Source organism: Dipodomys merriami, unplaced genomic scaffold (genome assembly GCF_024711535.1).
Source record: "Dipodomys merriami isolate MVZ:Mamm:240054 unplaced genomic scaffold, mDipMer1.0.p SCAF_5, whole genome shotgun sequence".
NCBI classification, from domain to species: domain Eukaryota; kingdom Metazoa; phylum Chordata; class Mammalia; order Rodentia; family Heteromyidae; genus Dipodomys; species Dipodomys merriami.
The window spans coordinates 29402654-29423454 of record NW_027206068.1 but is presented as its reverse complement, the minus strand read 5'-3'; the positions used below and the strand labels follow the sequence as shown (position 1 = coordinate 29423454).

Sequence of the window (20801 nt, the reverse complement as noted above, 5' to 3'; positions counted from 1 at the left end):
CAAAGTTCTTATTTTCATTTGTTAGATTAAAATAACTCTTATAAAATATATCACTTACAAATGAGAAGCATTGGTAATAGTACAACCTACATAAAGCCAAGTTTTTAATTTGATGAAGCCAACTATTAAAAACCTAGAGAGACCCTGGCAACATGGGTCATTAGGAAAAGTTGGACAGAAAAAATGGATATCTTCACAATGAATACAGGGTTGGAATGTTACATGTTGAACTGCTAGTGGAGAGGTTTTCAAACTGTGTCCCCAGTGACCCTAAGGTTCTGCAAATTTCAGGACTGCCAAAGAAAGCAAGGTTGGAGAAGAAGTCAGGAAAATGGACTTAATGTGTAACAGTTCTGCTTTTCTAGATCCTGGAACTCTGTCTTTAATTTTACTGAAAAAAATAGGATTGAGTTCCTTTTTCGTTTTTCTGTCAGTTGTGGGATTTGAACTAAGGGCCTGAGCACTGTCCCTGAGCCCTTCTTCCTTAAGGCTAGCACTCTACTACTTTGAGCCACTGTGCCACTTCCAGTTTTCTAGTGGTTAATTGGAGATAAGAATCTCATGGACTTTCCTGCCTGGACTGGCTCTGAATCACAATCCTCAGATCTTGGCTTCCTGAGTAGCCAGGATTACAGGCGTGAGCCATCAGTGCCCAGCTAGCATTGAGATTTTTTTCTTTCCAAAAAAAAAAATTGAGGACTGGGAATGTGGCTTAGTGGTAGAGTGCCTACCTAGCATGAATGAAGCCCTGGGTTTGATTCCTCAGTACCACATTAACAGAAAAAGCCAGAAGTGGTGCTGTGGCACGAGTGGTTGAGTGCTAGCCTTGAGCAAAAAGCTCAGGGACAGTGCCCAGGCCCTGAGTTAAATCCCCACGACTGGCCTAAATAAATAAATAAATAAATAAATAAATAAAGATAATTATTGGGGGCGCTCAAGTGACAAATTAAAATGAAAATGGTTCTAATTTAAAACATTTAAATTGCTGAGAACCTAGGTTACCTTGATGTGGAAATTGTATTTAGAAACTCAGGAGGCATTTTTCCCTTTTAAGCTTGTTTTTTAAAAATAGTAATTATGGCAGGGCACCAGTAGTTCATGCAACTCAGGAGTCTGAGATATGAGAATATCACAATTCAAAGCCAGTCTGTGCAGGAAAACCCATGAGAGTCTTATCTCCAAATTAACTACTAAAAAACAGCAGGAAGTAGAACTGTGGCTTAAGTTGTATAGCACTAACCTTGGGCACAGAAAGTGCAGTGACAATGCTCATGCCTATTTCAAGCCACAGGACAAACAAAAATAAGGATCTCTGTAGTGTTAATTTTAGTGGAGCGCTTTACCAATTCTTTTGAAGATCTTGGCATGACTATACACAAAACAGTGAACTAAGAATTTACAAGGAACATCAAGAAGAATATCATCGCTCCTTGCCTTTGAAGTTTGGAAAGTTACTTTAGAATAAAGAAGAAGAAAAAACAGGAGAGACAATAAGTGACCAGAAGTAAGTACAGCTTGCTTCGGAGAGGTTATTGAAGCAGAAGTGATTAAGATTTGTCAGGAACTGAGACGCTTCACATCTGGTCTTAAAAGATGGGTAGAATTCTGAAACTCAGAAAGGAGAAGCAGAGGACTCCCTACCTGGGTACCAGATGAGCAGGAGATGTGGAACATCAGGAGCTAGTAGGGAAACAATAACCATGTAATGTGACTAGAGTAAGACTATTTGTCAGTGGACAATAAATGTGTGGAAAGAAATGGCAGATGAGATTGCAGAGGGATTTCACTGCAAGGACAAGGCAGTGACAATTATAATAAAGCAAGGGAAATGTCATATCTAAGTATCTATAATCTCCCCTCTGCCACCTAAAGATTCAGCAGTTCTGTGCGTGGACTTGTAAGCTGACAAGGGGATGTTGGGTGGAAAAGAAAAATGAGAGAGAACTCAAACTGTTTTATAAAATAATGGAATGGCCAAAGATAGCAAGGAAGAGATGGGTGGAGACAGAAAGAAAAAACCCTCAACCTGCTGGAAAGGCAGGCTCTGGAGCAGTGTGCAGAAAGAGACTTCTGCCATGATGAGAAACTCTAGAATGTTTTGTTGCTGGGTGTGTGGTGGAACTCACGTCCACCTTTCCCAAAGGACAGACACAACAGCCTATGTTCTAAAGGTATGCAGCGTCCCTGGCATCCCAAGGCTTTCTGTAGGTGGATCTGTGCTTCCTTCAGGCTGTATTGAGATAGATCTCAAGGTGGGAAGTGAGAAGGCTCAGTTATTTAGATCTAGAGCAGGGGTCATATAATTAGAGCTGGGATTTTTCCTGTGGTGTCTCAGGTGTAGGGTGGTGGGGCTGGCTGTAGTGTCAGCTGGGAAAGAACAGAAGCTTTCATCTACCATCCTTCACCTCTACATCCACCACATCCAGATCTGTTATATAGTACTTTATGTAAGAAAAAAACTGACAATGACAAAAAAAAGGTGCAGGGATAAAACTGCCATGATATAGAGTAAAGTATCCCTGAAGAATTATGAGCTAGAAATGTATTTTTAATGTAAAGCAAGGCTTAGAGAACTTAAATTAATTGTTGAAGATTATGTAGCTAGTATATGCAGCTCTAAACCAAGATCTACTTTTACTCACTCCCACACTTCCCACTGATTTGGTTTTTCTTTCTCCCCAACCTACTGTCCATCATTGAGCCTGTCCATGCTTGGGTGTAGCCTTTAGTCAGCAAAGTTTGAGCTGACTGCCAGGTGACTTTTGTGTCCTCTCCTTTCATATTTCTCATGCCATGTAGGCGCTCCTGTGTGCCTCTGTGGAATGCATGGGCTTGGAATCTGAAAAGGACTTTTGCCTCAGGAGATCATAGAATTGGCATTTGGCTCAAGGCTTGTTGCCGGTGTCTCCTTTCTATTACACTCATTAAGAAATGTATGCCCGAAGGAACAAAGGTTAAAACATGACTCAAATCATCAGGTACTAGGGAAAAACACAGGAAACAAATTTATAGCTTCAGAGTAACAAAGGTCATTGAAAGCATGGAACAAACTCCTGACCCTACAAAGAAAAGATTGATCAATTGAAACACATTAAAAATAATCTTCAACATAGGAAGAAAAAACTCCACCCATTAGGAACTTGAAAGTAAGCCAACAAATAGATGAATACTTGAAAGTAATCCAACAAATAGATGAAAGCTGTGTAGATTGTACACAAAGGCCAATGTTCTGTATGTAGTTCCTATGAATCTGTAAATACTCCATAGAAAAGTGGAAAAGCAGAATGTAGAGAAATCATTTAAAACGAAGACAAATAGGTCTTTTATATTAAAAACATGTCTAGCCTCTGTAAAGGTGATGCTTTATTTTGTGCCCTATGTAAATTCACAAGACATATCATGTTTTGGAAAACCTGATACCATGATGTGTCTGAGTCACCCTGCCTTCAGTTTCTGGCTTTCCTCATTGCATATCTAACCGCGCTTCTCCAGGCTCACATTTTCCAAACACAGATGAGCTGATCCTCCGTCTTCCTTGTGCACTTCTTGTCAGGTACTGCACACTGAGTACCTGACCTATGCCCAAGAGTCCCACAAAAATAACTCCAACTGGCCACTCTAAGCCTGCTTAACCTACCTCATCTATTTCTGAGTTCAGGAAATCCAGGAAAGGCCTTTGTCCACAGGCTCTCCTTTTCCCTCCACCTCCTGATCGTCTCCAATACTTGGCTGTGTGCCATTCCCTCTCCCACTCTGTAACAGACTGTGACCTTTTTTTCAGGATATGTGAGTAATAAAGTGTTTTTTGGAAGCTATCTCTGAATCTGTTTGGCTTCCAATACCTCAAATTTTCTTAGAATATACTATATTTTAAGATAGTCAAACATATAAAAGCTGCTTTCATTCTACTTATTTTAAGATAAATATAAGTAAAGGCTATGATAAAAATTATATTTTTTCTATTCAAGTAACAAGTCAAATTGTTTGATAACACAGTTAGTGTGAATAAATGGATACTTATTCATGTTAGGAATGTAAATTGTTACAACTCACCCAAAGGAAGACACTTTGGCAACAAAGAAGAAAGAAAGAAAGAAAGAAAGAAAGAGGGGCTGGGAAGTTGGCTCAGTGGTAGAGCACTTGCCTTGCATGCCAGAGGCCCTGGGTTCGATTCCTCAGCACCACATAAGCAAAAAGAAAAAAAGTCAGAAGTGGTGCTGTGGCTCAAGTGGTAGAGTGCTAGCCTTGAGCTGAAGAGCTGAGGGACAGCACCCAGGCCCAGAGTTCAGGCCGCACGACCAGACCCAAAAAAAAAAAAAAAAAGAAAGAAAGAAAGGAAGGAAGAAAGAAAGGAAGAAAGAAGAAAGGAAGGAAGGAGAGGGAAGAAGAAAGAGAGAGGAAGAAGAAGAAGAAGAAGAAGAAGAAGAAGAAGAAGAAGAAGAAGAAGAAGAAGAAGAAGAAGAAGAAGAAGAAGAAGAAGAAGAAGAAGAAGAAGAAGCAGCAGCAGCAGCAGCAGCAGCAGCAGCAGCAAAACAGGATGTTGCAGAGGTATTTGTACACTCAAGTTCATAGCAGCATTGTGCAATACAGCCAAGCAACATATGATACAAACATAGAATTCTGAAAAAGAATATTTGACAAATGCTTTAACATGGACTAACATGGATGGCATTATTATCCTAAGTGAAATAAGACATTTGCAAGAAGCATATTGTTGGAGTCTGCTTAAAGGAGGGATCTGGAGCAATCACATTCATAGAAACAGAAAGTAGAATGATGGTGGCCAGGAGCTGGGGGAAAGGGAATTGGGTACTTATTTAATGAACATAGAGTCTTCATTTTGCATGTGAAAAAGTTCTGGAGTATTGGTTGTACAACAATATGAATGTAAGTAGTACTAAACTGTACTAAAACGGTTTAGAATCTTTTCTCTCGCGGTATTCTTTGGGTATGCTAGTACCTGGGTTTGAGCAAAGCTTCATGCTCTTGGCACTTTCACTCATGGCTGATATTCTACCATTTGAGCAATACTACCAGTCCGGTCTTTTGATGGCTAGAGATAGAAACTTCTAGACTTTTCTAGGTGCCAGTCTTTTGAGTAACTAATATTATGAGCGTAAGCTACCAGCACTCAGATTAATTATTGGGTATGGTTTGTAAAAAAAAGTCTATGAGCTCGCTGGGTGCTGGTGGTTCAAGCCTATTATCCTAGCTACTCAGGAGGCTGAGATCTGATGATCAAGGTTCAAAGCCAGCCTGAACAGGAAAGTCTGTGAGACTCTTATCTCCAATTAACCATGAGAAAACCACAAGTGGTGCTGTGGCTCAAGTGGTAGAATGCCAGCCTTGAGTTGAAGAGCTGAGGGACAGCGCCCAGGCCCAGAGTTCAAGACCCATGATTGACAAAAAAAAAAAAAAAAAAAAAAAAAAAAGCTTAGCGCTATAATAAACATTGGCACACAGTGATCTCTATTGTATTCTGACTTGCATATCATTAGATACGTGTACAGGAGGAGGATAGCAGGATCCTGGGGACATTCTACATTGAATTTTTGAGCAACCTCCATACTATTTCCATAGTGGCTAAGGTAATTTACATTCCCACCTACAACACATAAAGGTTCCTTTTAAGTTTTGTCTTGATATAATGCTTATTTTAAAAGTCAGTTTATAAAATATTACAATTATGTTTAGAAGTGTGAATATCAATTGAACAATGTCAAGTGCAATGTGTGCTAATGTATAAGACAGAAGACTGGATTTCCTTCCTGTTTTTACTTAGATAAGCCACGGCAGTTTCAATCTTTCAGCACTTGTAGAACGGAAATAACAATATCTCAAAAATTCTTCTTCCATACAGATCATTGGAAAAAAATTAATTACATACTTAAACTTCATCTTTGCAATGAATTGCTTGATTAATTTTGGTATAAGTAAACAGAATTATTTGAAAAATATTTTAAATTTCAGAAATGTCAAGAAACATATTAGTAACTCTATAAAATGTCTGACATTGGAAATGAATAAAGCATTAGTAGAAAATCAGAAAATCACCAACATTTTCAGTAATGAATGTAAAATTACATATTTGTTAATTTAATACCAGTCTTAAGAGAATCAAGTGTAAAAAATACTATCATTTGAATATCTGACCATCCAACAAAAGAAATAATGACAAAATATGGAACCAGGTCAACAAAGGCAGTATTTTGTTATAAATAAATATATAAAAACATAGCGGCAGACTGTACTATTCATACATATGAATGGTAAGTTTCAGTCTTTTCAGAAAGTAATCTGAAACATAGTAAGACCAAATTGTGTTAACAATTGAAGCCAGGGAGGGACTTTGTCATCATACTTCAATCAATACACTAAGCATTCCCCTTAGACTGAATTCTATCACTAATTCTAATATAAGTTAGCTACTGTCCCAAATCAAAATTCCAAATATCAATTTAGATTCTTTTCCTCTTCCCCCATCTACTCATACACCTAAGTTCAGTATTTTATATTTACTGCTTGTCCTGATTGTATTTATTCCTTTTCTTGTTGCCACTTCCTTAGTTCAATTTCTTCACATTTTATCACAGTAGTGAGGTGAAAATGGAGATGAATATTTACAAGACAGAATATAGGAGAGTTAGGTTTAAGGGAACAGTGAAGTTTGTACTGAGCATGTTTACTTTGAGCTAGTTTGGAGACTGAAGATATTCTAAGGAAGTGCATGAATGGGTGTGGACAAAGTTCAAAGATAGAAAAACACAAATATATTGGAACCCCTGGACATGGCTGAGATACCCTTTTCCAAATGCTTTTCCAAATTATATCATCCCACAGTGACAGAACTTTCCTTTCAATTTTAATAAAAGTATTTGCACATTTTGCTCTTTGTTCAAGCTTCTTGTTCCAGAAATTTCCTAAAACTTCTAACAAATAAGAATCTTTTATATACTTTAGGTCTATGAGTCATAGCCAGCAAACAGAAAGTGCTCAAAAGAAAGGGTTTGAGCAGGGCTCAGGGGTTCACACCCATAATCTTAGCTCCTCAGGAGGCTAAGATCTGAGGATTGTGGTTCTTAGCTCTTCAGGAGGCTGAGGGGAAGGAAAGTCTGTGAGGTTCTTCAGTAAAAATAAATAAATTAATTTTAAAAAGCTATAGTCCAAGCTACTCAGGAGGCTGAGATCTGAGGATTCCAGTTCAAAGCCAGCCAGGGCAGGAAAGTTTGTGAGACTCTTATCTCCAATAAACCACTCAGAAAACCTGAAGTGTCATTGTGGCTCAAGTGGTAGAGTGCTAGCCTTGAGCTGAAGAGCTGAGGGACAGTGCCCAGGCCCAACCACCACCACCCCAAAAAAAAATCTAGAACTGTAACTCAAGTGGTAGAGTGCCAGCCTTGAACAAAAGAAATTCAGGGACAAGCTGAGGGATAGCACCCAGGAACCACACAAAGAGAGGAGAGAAGTTGGGGAGGGGGAATAAATTTAATTCCAGTTTACAATAACAACAATAGACATCTCCTAGCATAGTGCTGGCATATAAAGGGTGTGGTAAAATATCTATTAAAAGGATTAAGATTTATCCACTTTGATCTTTACAAAATTCTTAACATCTCAATTCTGATCAAATCTGACATGCAACTAAAACTTCAAATATGATCATAAATAGGATTACTTATTACACATTTTGTAAGAAGCACAACATTTCTCGGTTTTATATATAACCTGGTTTAATGAAGAGCATCTTATCAACAGATCTAATATATCTTCATCTTAGAAGAAATTAGTACCTATTCAGCCACATGCTTTTACTAAATATTACCTTTTCTCCTGGCTCACATGTACTTCCCTGGTGATTTTTTTCCAATGTCCATACTTCTCTCAAATGTCTCACAAATGTGCTAGTGCTTCCTTGTCTCTATCTCTTGATTTTTGGGTCAAAGACTTAACTAATGGCACAATAATTATTCACAGAAAATGAAGAGAAGGGAGGAGCTAGTTGGCTCTTGGTGAAAAGCAAAGAGCCAAAAAGCTAGGAAAAAAATAAATGCTTTGATTGTGGCCATGGCATTAATAAAATAATGATTTTATGACCTCCAATCCTTGTGAAGTTCAACATGTGACCCACCGACACTAGGCAACAGGGGTCACACTGGTGAATCAGTGCTACTTTATAATATCATTTACATAAGAACATACAGAAGTAGAGATCCCAGCTTAGAAAAATTACATGAAATTTGTAAATTATATAAATCCTGTATATGTTTCAGAATCTAACACAAGTTCTGTATGAATGTAAGTTGGTACAGTCTCCTGGGAGGAACAATTGAAGGGAATCTATTAAGGCTGAATATAAACCAAGACCATAGTCTTGGTCGAAGGTCCATACCCATGATAAATGAACTTATAAGAACAAAGCATGTACAATAATAGTAGGATACTATGCAGCAATAAGAAAAAAAGAAACTACTGTCTCACACAATAATATTAATGAATCTCACAAATATAATGATAAGTGAAAGAAGCCAGACCAAAAACAATCTATTTCATGAAGTTTAAGAAAAGGCAAACCAACATATAGTAATGTGACTAAGCAGATTTGTGAATAATCATAATCTTACATCATGTATTTCAATATATACCAGTTTCTTTAGGCATATGAAGTAACAGAAACAGAACAAATATTGATTGTAAAATTGTAAAATATGGTTTGGGTTCAAACTGCAGAGAGCTATGAATGCTGTACTGAACACACCGGATGACAACATGCCATCTATCCACACTTTGCAATTCAGGAGAACAGGGCAATTGCACAATTAACATTAATACAGTAAGCGATTCTGTTTTTTTTCGATGTGATGTCAACCATCTGGACTTTTGGCAGTGGATTCCTGACTGGCTTCTTCAAGTTGCCCTTTGAACTCTGTTATCTTACTGATAAGAGCTTCTCTTCAGAAAACAAAGGGAGGACAACTTCATATAAAAGTGGTTAAAACCTTTAAGATCCCCATAAGTATCCCTGATCAGGTATGGCTTCATGGCTTTAAACTGACGTCGAAGTTGGAGCTGGGAAGGTGGCTCAGTGGGAGAGTACCTGCCTCATGTGCATGAGGCCCTGAGTTCAATTCCTCAGCACCATATAAGCAGAAAAATTTGGAAGTGCTACTGTGGCCCAAGTGGCAGGGTGCTAGCCTTGAGCTGAAGATCTGAGGGACAGTGCCCAGATCCAGAATTCAGGCCCACGACTGGCCCAAAATAAACAAACTAATTAATTAAACTGATGTAGAAGTAGATATATATTACTGTAGATACAAATATTCACACATCCGTTATTAACTCTGCCCACTGAGACAGCCTTGAGCAACATCATGGCAGTAGCAATGATCACATCCAGAACTGACATCTTAGTTTCCAAATACCATTCATCATAAGATACTACCATCCTACCAGAAAATGGTTGATTCCAGACCACCAGCAGGGAGAAAATGAAAATGAGTCTGGAACACAACATTCTTATACCAGAAATGAAGTATAGAAGAATCAGTGAGGGCAACAAAAAGACAAGTGCATAATAAGTCACGTACACTGGTCAAATCTAGGAAAATGAATTAATAAATAATAGAGAAGGAGGAGAAGGAGGAGGAGGAAGAGGAGGAGGAGGAGGAGGAGGAGGAAGAGAAGAGGAGAAATCTAGAAATCACCACCTAAACCAAGTGATCAAGGTTATCCTAGTAAAGGGATGTCAATATCATGTGCTTTACTTTGAGATCCTTGAGAAGAATACAACAATATTCAAACTTGCATAATTTTTCTCACTGCAAAACTCAAATTATGCATATAATGAGAAAAATCAGACACACCCAATTTGATCTAACCATTTTATTTTATGAATCAATCCTATGTGCCAATTGTACTTGATGCACCAATCTACAGATTAACTGGCCTATACTTGTCTTTCATAGGAAGAGACAATTTACTATATGCAAGTATGCAATCTGAGAATATTATTGTGACAACCAACCAGATCTGAATAGACTATAGACTAGTTAATGGTATTATAGTAATGTTAATTTCCTGATACAATCACATTATGAGTATATAAAAGAATGGACTTATTTCTAGGAAAGATGATGATATGTCTGTTATAAATGGGCAGGAGGAAGGGGTGATCCAGAAGACAAAGAAAAGGATTAAGCTAATATGGTAGGGTGGTAGCATCTGGGGAATTTGGGTGAAGGGCCATGGGATTATTTTCTGTTCTTGCAACTTTCCTGTATGTCTGATTTATATCAAATTAAAAGAAACAGTAAAAACTATATAAAAAGGAAGCAATTTTGCAGGTTAGATTCCCCAATACTCCTAAAATACTATTATTTTAAAAATTACTTTTTGATTTCATTCTTTCACAGTTTGATTCTGTTATTGCTTGAAGAATATTTTAGCTTAATTTTTATTGTGACTATCAGATTTCCTAAGACGTTTTATTCAGTACTATGTACATTAAGTTTAATGATCTGGAATGCAGAAGACTGCTAAACCATTTCCTAAAGGATAGCTCTCAAGCATGAGAAATTAACAATTGCTTAGGTAGTTAGTTTTTTACTTACTTTTTAAAACTCACTCTCCCCATATATGGATATTTAACTTGTGGTTTAAAAATCAAGAATATTTATCATATTTTCCCCTTTGCTTCTTCATGGATAGAAAGCAGTAGCTTTCAGTGTTTCACAGCAGAAACTGCAATTGATTGTATAAATGCATATTCTTTCATTAGATGAAGATGTTTAATCTTGATTTTATAAAAACAAATGCAGTATATACAAAATCAAGGAAATCCTTTTCAGAATTATACACTAAGTGCTTAGAAGAAAAAGTTGCCTTTGTCTTGTGTTAAATATAACAGAGAAGTTTGGTAATTATTCTGTCTTCATATGATTTTTTTGGTAGGGCTTATGGGGGTTTGAACTCAGGCTCTGCGCTTGTTAAGCAGGTGCTCTACCACTTGAGCCACACCTCTAGCTCCTTAGCCTAAACTTTTAACCAGATAATCCAAAATTTTAACCATGTTTTACTACAGTAATAAAATTAAAAGCAAAAAAAAATACCTCATTCAGAAAAATGAAAGCTGGAGTTTCAGCTAAATCAACCTTGCGCTCATCACGAAAGTTTGTGGTGGGCATGATACCATAAGGCAGCTCATTTGGGTCCTTTCCATATTCCTCTTCATTCTCTTCCTCTTCATTTTCTGTGTCTGTTGTATCATCTTCCATTTTTCACAATTCTAAAAGAGAAATTACTGCACAGTCAGCTATTTAGCAGTATCTTCATTTGTAAGTAAAAATTAATGGAAAATATTAAAAATAGCAAAAAATCAACAGGAGTAAGCTGCTCTGGGAAACTCTAAGTCAGGAAAAATAGCTATAATCTCCTCCTATAACAGACTACCCTGTTGCTGAGTCTGCCTCCCTCACCCCAACATATCCTCCTTCCCAAGAGCCTGTCAGACACTTCCCCTCCCCTTCCCCTCTGACTTCTTCCCTCCTCTCTAGCAAATAATACACACAATAGAATGAGTGCTTTTGTTTCTTTTTTTCTGGCCAACAGAACATTCCCGTGTCCCCCCCCCCCATTTCTGCCCTCTGTGCCCTAAGCTTGGACTCTGGGCCTGAGTGCTGTCCCTGAGGTTTTTTGCTCAAGGCTAGCCCTCTACCACTTGAGCCACAGCTCCACTTCTGGCTTTTTGCTGGTTTATTAGAGATAAGAGTCTCATGGACTTTCCTGCTCAGGCTGATTTTGAACTATGGTCCTCAGATCTCAGTCTCCTGAATAGCTAAAATTATCATTGTGAGTCACTGGTCCCCAGAATATTTTTCCTATTCTAAAGTTCCAGAGAATATTGCAATTGCAAGTAATTTGCTTAAATTTTCAGCAATAAAATGCGACTGAAGCCTGACATGGTGACCTATTCCTGCAATACTAGCATTTAGGAAGCTGTGGTAGGAGGATCACGAACTCTAGGACAGGATGAGGTCCAAAATGAGTCTCTGGATCAAAACCTAGAAAACAACAACAAAGAGAGAAAAGAAAAAACAAAGGGCTAATGTTGAACCAGTAAAGTAACAATAATTCACTCAACTTACTTGGTTGCCAAAACTGAGCTCCCAGGGGATTAAAACTGAAGTTCTTCTGCTATTAGTGTGGACAAATGTGATCGCCAGCTTTAAAAATTTTTCTGCCTCAAATCATATTGGCAGGGCAGCTACATCACTGGCGGACCCTCATAGAAAAATGTGTGGTTCTTTATTTAAAATAATAGGAGAAATGTACTATAAAATGTAACAAAATATAAACTATTTTATCTGCTTAGGAAGTGTAAATAAGGGTACTAGCAACACTGAATAACACACAAACTTGTAAATTGCAAGAGAATATGTTGATGTCATATGTTGTACAATAAACCAATAATAAAAATATCTTGATGGATCATAAAAATTTTTGGCTAAATTTCCTGCACATCCACTTAAATTTATACTTTTTGCAATTTCATTTTCAACTGAGACAATTCAAAGTAATGTGAGTTGCTTTAAGAAAAATACAAGATTCCAAATAGTATTTGGCAGGCTTTTAAAAAAAAATTGAGATGAATATTTTCTGCAGATGCATCACGCATGTGGTTAAGAGTAGTCATAGGACATTGACAATATTTAGATAGATTTCTGACAAGTCACTTAAAATACATAAAAGCTAGAGCTCTTGAGTTTTAGAGAATAACTTTTCTAAGATGTTTAACTTTACAAGGTCAATTGCATTTATGAGCTTTTCTTTCTTTTTTCTTTCTTTTTCTGATGGCACTGAGATTTGTCCTCAAGGCCTTGTGCTGGCTAGGCAGGTGTTCCACCACTCCAGCTGCACCCTCAGTCCTTTTTGCTCTTTATTTTTCAGGTAGGCTCTTGCCTTTTCCCCAGGGCTGCCCTCGGAGGACTGTGATCCTCCTATCTACATGTTCTACACAGTTGTGAGCTTCGGAGCTTAATTTTAAATGTAAATCCATTGAACATTCATTTTGACATTTCCTGTGACATCTATGTAACTTATGGAGGTTATAAGAGAATCTAAATGTTCCTTGATTGTCACTTGTGGCTAATCTGCTTCAAAACACTTGCTCATGTGTTCTGTTGCTGAATTCTACTATAAAGGGAAAATACAATTAAATGTTTTTCCTTGTTAATTCTTGGTTCCCTCAAAGCTTCATATGAAAAGTGTTCTTTACTCTCAAATCCAGTGATCCTTCCATTTAATTTCTATCCTGAAACACAGTGGATACTTCATTTGTAATGTTGTAATTTTTAGAGCTGGAAGTATTATACAATGAAGCATGCAAGTAACTTTTTTTATATACTTTGTTGCAGCCTCTACTTGTATTTACTATGTGATAACTTACTAAAGAGTTTTCAAACTAAAACATTCTACAGGCGTGCCAGTAATTTTTGTTCTTAGCAGGTACTATATGATTGGACTGACTTTGAATCTCGACTCTCCAGAACTCAACCTCCCAAGTAGCTAAGTATAATTATAGGTATGAACACCAGCACCTGTATATTTTTAACTATTAAATAAAGAACAATTTTAAATATATATATACATAAGATTAAACGAATAATATAAGTATACCTATCAACTACTTTCAATAAATATCAATTCATGTACAATTTTATCTTCAATCCTTCTCATCTCCATTGTCCAGATAGTGTTGAATCAAAACCTAGAAAATCAAACTTAATATATACTAAAGAATTTCATAGTAAATTATGCAGAGACAGACAGATCTCCTTCCTTTTCATAGCTACATAATATTCTTTTGTGTGTATATATATTATTCAAACTGATAGAATGTTTCCAGCTTTTTGCTATCATAAAAATGTTGTGAAATATTGTTTGAAAAAATATATATCCTTAATACTTTATACCCAAGATAGCATTAATTTTGAAAACTCAGGTTTTAAGTTTGAGATAATTTTCTCAAAGCAATGTACCTTTGAATATGGTCCTTCCCTATCCAAGTGGGGCAAAAAGGAAAGTCTATCTGAAAAGTAATATAAAAGCAAAATGGGATGGAGGCATGACTCAAGTGGAATAGCTCCTGCCTAGCAGGCACAAGAGCCTGAGTTCAGACAATGGAAGGAAGGAAGGAAGGAAGGAAGGAAGGAAGGAAGGAAGGAAGGAAGGAAGGAAGGAAGGAAGGAAGGAAGGAAGGAAGGAAGGGAGGGAGGGAGGGAGGGGAGGGAAGGGGAGGGAAGGGAAGGGAAGGGAAGGGAAGGGAAGGGAAGGGAAGGGAAGGGAAGGGAAGGAGGGAAGGAAGGAAGGAAGAAAGAAAGGAAGGAAGGGAAGGGAAGGGAAGGGAAGGAGGGAAGGAAGGAAGGAAGAAAGGAAGGAAGAAAGGAAGGAAGAAAGAAAGAAAGGAAGGAAGGAAGGAAAGAAGGAAGGGAGGGAGGGAGGGAGGGACGGGGGGAAGTTGGAAAACACAATAGAGGAAACACAAAAGAAAATAGAAGAAAATATGAAAGTCTCATACATGTTAAAACCTGATTAATCTTATTAAATAATTGGAAGGAAAATATTTATGAGATAGCAAAATTTAATGGGTAAAATGACCAACATTTCAGGAGAGTTAAAGCAGGATTCCAAAGCCTGTACTTAAAATTATTATATGACAGGTAGTATGGTTAATTGACAGCTACAAATAAACCAGTGAAATAAAGTGTATTGTTGAGCTACCGTGAAATAAACAAAAGAATGTTTATAAAATACCTTAAATTCTTCGTGTGGGAAGAGCTACAGAGCTGTCAGGTGTGGTAACTCTAGAAACTCCTAGAGCCAAAATACCTAAATCAATTAAGCAAATCATTTCAAATCCTTTTTATAAAGACCAAGAATTTTCAAGGATGCAAATAACTTAAAATCTTCAAAGGGAGCAAAGCAAGGAAGGGTCATAATAGCTATGACCTTTTCTTCATACAAGAAAAATAAGGCCACTGAAAAACACTGCCTCTGAAAGGCAATTAAGGCAGTTTGTGTTTGTTCTGGTGCCACTGGGCTTGAACTCAGGTACTTGGGCTTGCTAGGCAGCATTTCTATCACAGAGTCACACCTCTAACCCTCTCTGTGTCTTGAGATAGTTTTCTGTTTGTACCCATGCCAGCTTGGATCACAGTCCTCCTCCTTACACTTTCTGTATACTTTCTGTATTACAGGTGTATGCCATCCCATCCATCATTGTGTGTGTGTGTGTGTGTGTGTGTGTGTGTGTGTGTGTGTGTGTGTGTGTGTGTGTGTGTGTGTGTGTGCTCACTAACTTTTGCCTTTGGCTAGTTTTGAACCATGATCTCAATCTCTGCCTCCCAAGTAGTTTAAAGTCATATTCTACCATACTCAGCTAGGTAAGGCTTTGAAAGTCTTGTATAGCTATAGGTTTATCTGAATTAGGGAAGGGAATGGGGGGGAGGGAGGTAAGAAATGGTGAGACAAAGGACAAAGGGTGAACCAATGCAACAGCGATACTCACAAGCCACCAAGTTGGAAATAAACTGTACAACTTGGGAGGGATGGGGAGAGAGGAAGGGGGAGAAAAATGAGGGAGGGGGTAACAAGTTTGACAAGAATGTACTCACTACCTTACTTATGGAACTGTAACTTCACCTTAACAATAAAATTAAAATTAAAAAAACCTTTTACCTGTAGGTATTGGGGGCCATTTCATTGTTTTTGAAGAAAAATTATTCATGCTGTGCTGATACTGGTGACAGAGGGAAGAGTTGTTTAGAAAGTATGTGAATTCCGAGGCTAGGAGCCAGTCACAGTGCAATGGGTAGGAGAATACATAGAAGCAAAGCCAGGCATGGATTCTGGACTTCAAGGGCTCAAACAGAGGTGGCAAACAGAAGTTAATCAAGGAATCACAGACATAAGTTTTCAAAAGCTATACATGAAATAAATAGGTGCCATTAAAGTGTGGACTACAGAAGTAGGGTGGCCATGCACTGCACAACTCCAGGGGGCATCACAGACATCATAAATCATGGTAGGAAGCAAAATGTGAAGGATGTGTCTGGAAGATGAGAAACTGAGCCAAAGCTCTGCTGTGAGAGGGTGAAAAGAACACAATCAGCCCTTCTAGAAAGTAGAGATCAGACAGACACAGAGCTTTGGCACATGAGCTTTTGACACACAGAGCTTTTTTTTTTTCTTTTTCTTTTTGTTGGTCATGGGGCTTCAATTCTGGGCCTGGGCGCTGTCCCTCAGCTCTTCAGCTGAAGGCGAGCACTCTACCACTTGAGCCACAGAACCACTTCCTGTTTTCTGAGTGGCTTATTGGAGATAGGAGTCTCATGTAGTTTCCAGCCTGGGCTGGCTTTGAATTGCAATCCTCAGGTCTCTGCTTTCTGAGTAGTTAGGATTACAGGCATGAGCCACCGATGCCCGGCACACAGAGCTTTTTCTGACACACAAATAAAAGGGTTCAGTCCTATCCTAAAAGAGCACCTCTGTTTTTCAAACCTCACTAGAAAAGCCCAAATAGAAAGCTTCATAAAAAACAATTAAGCAATGCACATTGCAGGATGTGCTTTATTTTATAAGGCAGACACCACTTCCTTTTCTTTAAAGCTAAACAGAGATACTTATTGTTTTGTTTCGATTTTGTACTATTAAGAAAAATTTGCTTGAGAGTTGCAGGAATCAAGCACGCGTGCACACACACACACACACACACACACACACACACACACACACTTAATAAGTAACACTTGCTCTGGAAAATGAGGCAAGGATACACAAACAATGTGATTTTCTGATGGTCAGGATGGCAGTGTTCCAAGAAAGACATTATAAGAAACCATTCTGTCTTTCAATATTACTAATCACTAGCTTTTGCTTGTTATAGGAATAACAGTCTATGATATAAAAAAAATCAAGTTTCTGGGTATACATACAACCCCATCATTCTTCTTTGCAACTAAGCTCTCCTAACGTCCCTGAACATACTATTACATCCTCTTTTCCCAGGAGTCCAATACTGTACAAGCTTAATAGCAGACTGTTCATACTACCTTGTAGCTCTTGGAGAAAGGGAGAACTCTGGGATACCTCATTTAATTATTTTGCTTCAGTTTCATTATATATATATATATATGTTATATTTACATCAAAACAAGATTATAAGGGGAAAAACTGGGAAGAATGAGGGAAGGGGTGACACGGTTCAAAAGGAAATGTACTCATTACCTGAATCATGCAACTGTAACCCCTCTGTATACACCTTTACAATAAAAATTTAAAAAAAAACAAGATTGGAAACATTGTGTATAAAGTTTTATGACATGCCTGTTAATCCTGTCAGTATATCTCTGTAATCTTAAGTATGTTTGCTTTGAATATAACAGAGGTCCTTCCTTTGAAGGATTCTGGTTCGTTAAAGCTCAGAATACTGGGCAGCCAATCTGAAATGTGGCACCCTAAGATTCCTTTAATGAACAACAGTAATATCAGATGCTATCAATTTGGAAGTACTAAACACAACAGATAAAAAACTGTTGGTTTTTCAATGACACAACAAACCAAATCACAACTGTTTTCTGTTAATATATACATATATATCCATCTCAAAAAGAGAATTGTGCAAAAACTTCCATTCTCATGATCACACACATACAAGAAAATGCTTTGACTAAGTAGGCCCAGATAAAAAGCTTACTCAAAATTGAAGTGTTCAGGGAACAATGTGATTTGGACTATCTCTAATTACACACATACACACACACATACACACAAGAATGCAAAACTTTGACAGGAAGTTTTGAGTGTATATGTAGGAGTCAAAGTAAAATTTTCCATGTTGGTTAAATCTTAAGTCATGTGCATGTACAACCATTCCGTGATGGCGGCCATAGAGAACGCCAGGCTACATTACAGAAGGAGGCCCTCTCCATGATGGAAGGATGCCGAGAGCCCTAGGTTTCTCTCTCCCCCTTACACTATTGTCTTGTCTCCTTTTTTCCCACTCTCACTATCCCACACACACAGATCCAAGAAGAGTTCCCCACCTTTTCTTCAAAGTTGTTTGTGTATTTCCCCATTCGCCATTCCCCAAATCAGCTCTATAGTAGCATTTCGGAGTGAGTAGAATAGAGGGGGTGGAGGTGGAGAAATACACATGGGGAAGAAATGCCATACAAACAGACATGATTTTGTCTGCAGCATACCCACTTGGCCACCCTGTCATCACCATGCACCTCAGTCAGTGGTTACTATGGAACCAGAAAAATAGTATTTCTGTAGCTTTTTATAATTCAAACAAAGATTTCCCTCATAATAGTTCACTTCATCCTAACAACAACCATATACCACAATAATTACCCCTTTTTGTAGAAGTTGAAAGTCAGTAAAGGTAAAAGACTACTGTTTTACATGATAGCACAGTAATACTCCATGGTGTTAGCAAAGCCCTCTCCTCTTTGCTTCCAGTAACAGCAAACAGTATCATTTCCACCGTTATCAGCCAGAACTCCTTTAACAAAGAGCAGGCCAAGGCAATGTAAATCAATTAGTGATGAACAGTGAGTAGGGAGGCAGTCCACTACGTGGTAAGACTGAGCAGGAGAAAACAATGGTCTATAGAATTTGTTGCTATAGTTACAAACCAAAGGAAAGCCTGCACATGTACACAGCATGGCAAGAAACACTAGCTGTCTATCTGTAACCATCTGCGGTCATTTGACAAGTCTTGTCAGGCTTTAGAAATTCAGAGTGCCTAAAAAGCCTTATGAATTCCCTTAATTCTTTCCAAATCATTTAGCAGTGAGTAGAGGTTGAGTCTCAGATCCTGTAGGAGGTTAGGGATACCTGAATAGATCTCAAGCTGACAGTTTTCCAGCAGGTCTGTGAAGCAGACTTTCTGTATGTCTGAGTGTAATTTGGAATCTGTATACTGCGGGCTACCCCTCAGGTTTGCTATGAAATTCCAGATGTTAAATTTTACATCTTCCTTGCTGAACAAAACACAACAACAAAGCCCAGCACTGGTGGTTCATGCCTATAATCCTGGCTACTCAGTAGGAGGCTGAGATCTGAGGATAGAGGCTCAAAACCAGTCCAGGAAGGAAAATCTGTGAGACTTTTTTTTTTGGGGGGGGGGTCCGGTCGTGGGGCCTGAACTCTGGGCCTGGGCGATGTCCCTCAGCTCTTCAGCTCAAGGCTAGTGCTCTACCACTTGAGCCACAGCACCACTTCCGGCTTTTTTCTTTTGCTTATATGGTGCTGAGGAATCAAACCCAGGGCCTCATGAATGCAAGGCAAGCACTCTACCACTGAGTCACCTTCCCAGCCCATCTGTGAGACTCTTATCTCCAATAAATTATTCAAAAAAAGCTGGAGTGGTTCAAGTGATAGAGTGTTAGCCTTCATCGAAAGAAGCTCTAGGACAGTGCTCTGGCCTTGAGTCCAAACTCCAGGATTGGCATCAAAGAATTTTAAAAACCCTAATTCAGCCAGGCACCAGTGGCTCATGCCATTGTAATCCTAGCTACTCAGAAGGCTGAGATCTAAGGCTGGTTTGAAACCATCCCAGGCAGGCAAATCTGTGAGACTCTTATCTCCAATAAACTACTCAGAAAAAGTGGTACTGTGGCTAAAGTGGTAGAGTGTTAGACTTAAGCATAAGAAGCTCAGGAACAGCGCCAGGCCCAGAGTTCAAGCCCCAGAACTGGCAAACAAAAAAGCTCTAATTCATCTTCTTGTTCCTCTCTTCATGTATCACCATTCCACTTATACACAAACACATATCAACATGTTTATAAATTCATATGCATATGAAATCACTAATTTCTCAGTCTGTTCAGGTTTTCACTGGTCAGAATTGGAGCAGCAACTTCCAAGTTCCTAACATGAAGAAACCAAACCAGAAGTCCTTCCCCCCCCCTTTTTTTTGTCGGTTGTGGGGCTTGAACTCTGGGCTTGGGCGCTGTCCCTCAGCTCTTCAGCTCAAGGCAAGCGCTCTACTGCTTGAGCAACAGCGCCACTTCCAGAAGTCCTTCCATATCCTTTTATTCCATAACTTCATTGTAGGGAACCTACAGGAGAATGTTAAGTAGAAGTGATGAGAGAGAGAAAGAGAGAGAGAAAGAGAAAGAGTTTTCACAGATCTTAGTGTGTCTCAACTAGCCTTGAACCTCTATCCTCCTAATCTCTACCTCTTAAACAGCTTGGATTATAAGCAAAGCCATTATTCTTTTAAACTAATCATTGTTGTTAGGATATGAAGTGTCTCCCCAAATGCTCATTTGTTGAAGGCTTGGTGAGTTTACACTGAACTGGTTACTACAAAGTGGAACTAGGTTGGAGGAAGGAAGACATTGAGGCCTACTTAAAGGGTGTAGCCTGTCCTAGCTCTTTCTCGATTCTCTTTTCTTCTATCTCTCTCTCTCTCCTTCCCTCTCTCTCCGTCTTTTTTGAAACATAGTTTTGCTGTGCAATCTACACTGAACTTTCAGTCCTTCTGCCTCAGGCTCTGCAGAACCCATTATAGCTTGTTACATTACATTACAGCTCCCTTCTTGTTTCCTTCTGCCTCTTGTCTGTGGTGAAGTAGGTCATCTTGTTCCTCCACCTACTCCCTGCTATGATGCTCTATCGCTATGCACAGGCCCAGAAGCAACAGAGCCCGAATGGCTGTGGAAAGACGTCTGAAGCCATGAGTCAAAATAAATCTATCTTCCTTTAAGTTATGTTTGTCAGGTATTTATTGGTGG

The 20801-nt window shown here is 38.5% G+C and overlaps 1 protein-coding gene across 3 annotated transcripts in view; it reads right to left on the bottom strand.

Annotated features, from left to right (window-relative positions):
• Ccdc146 (coiled-coil domain containing 146) overlaps positions 1-20801 on the bottom strand; it is a 111566-nt gene that overhangs the window by 86241 nt on the left and 4524 nt on the right. For all 3 annotated transcript variants that reach the window (XM_069996324.1, XM_069996323.1, XM_069996326.1), the window contains exon 2: positions 11106-11281. In XM_069996324.1, the coding sequence (XP_069852425.1) occupies positions 11106-11270 (165 nt within the window). In that variant the 5' untranslated portion in view covers positions 11271-11281. The remainder of the gene's footprint in view (positions 1-11105; positions 11282-20801) is intronic.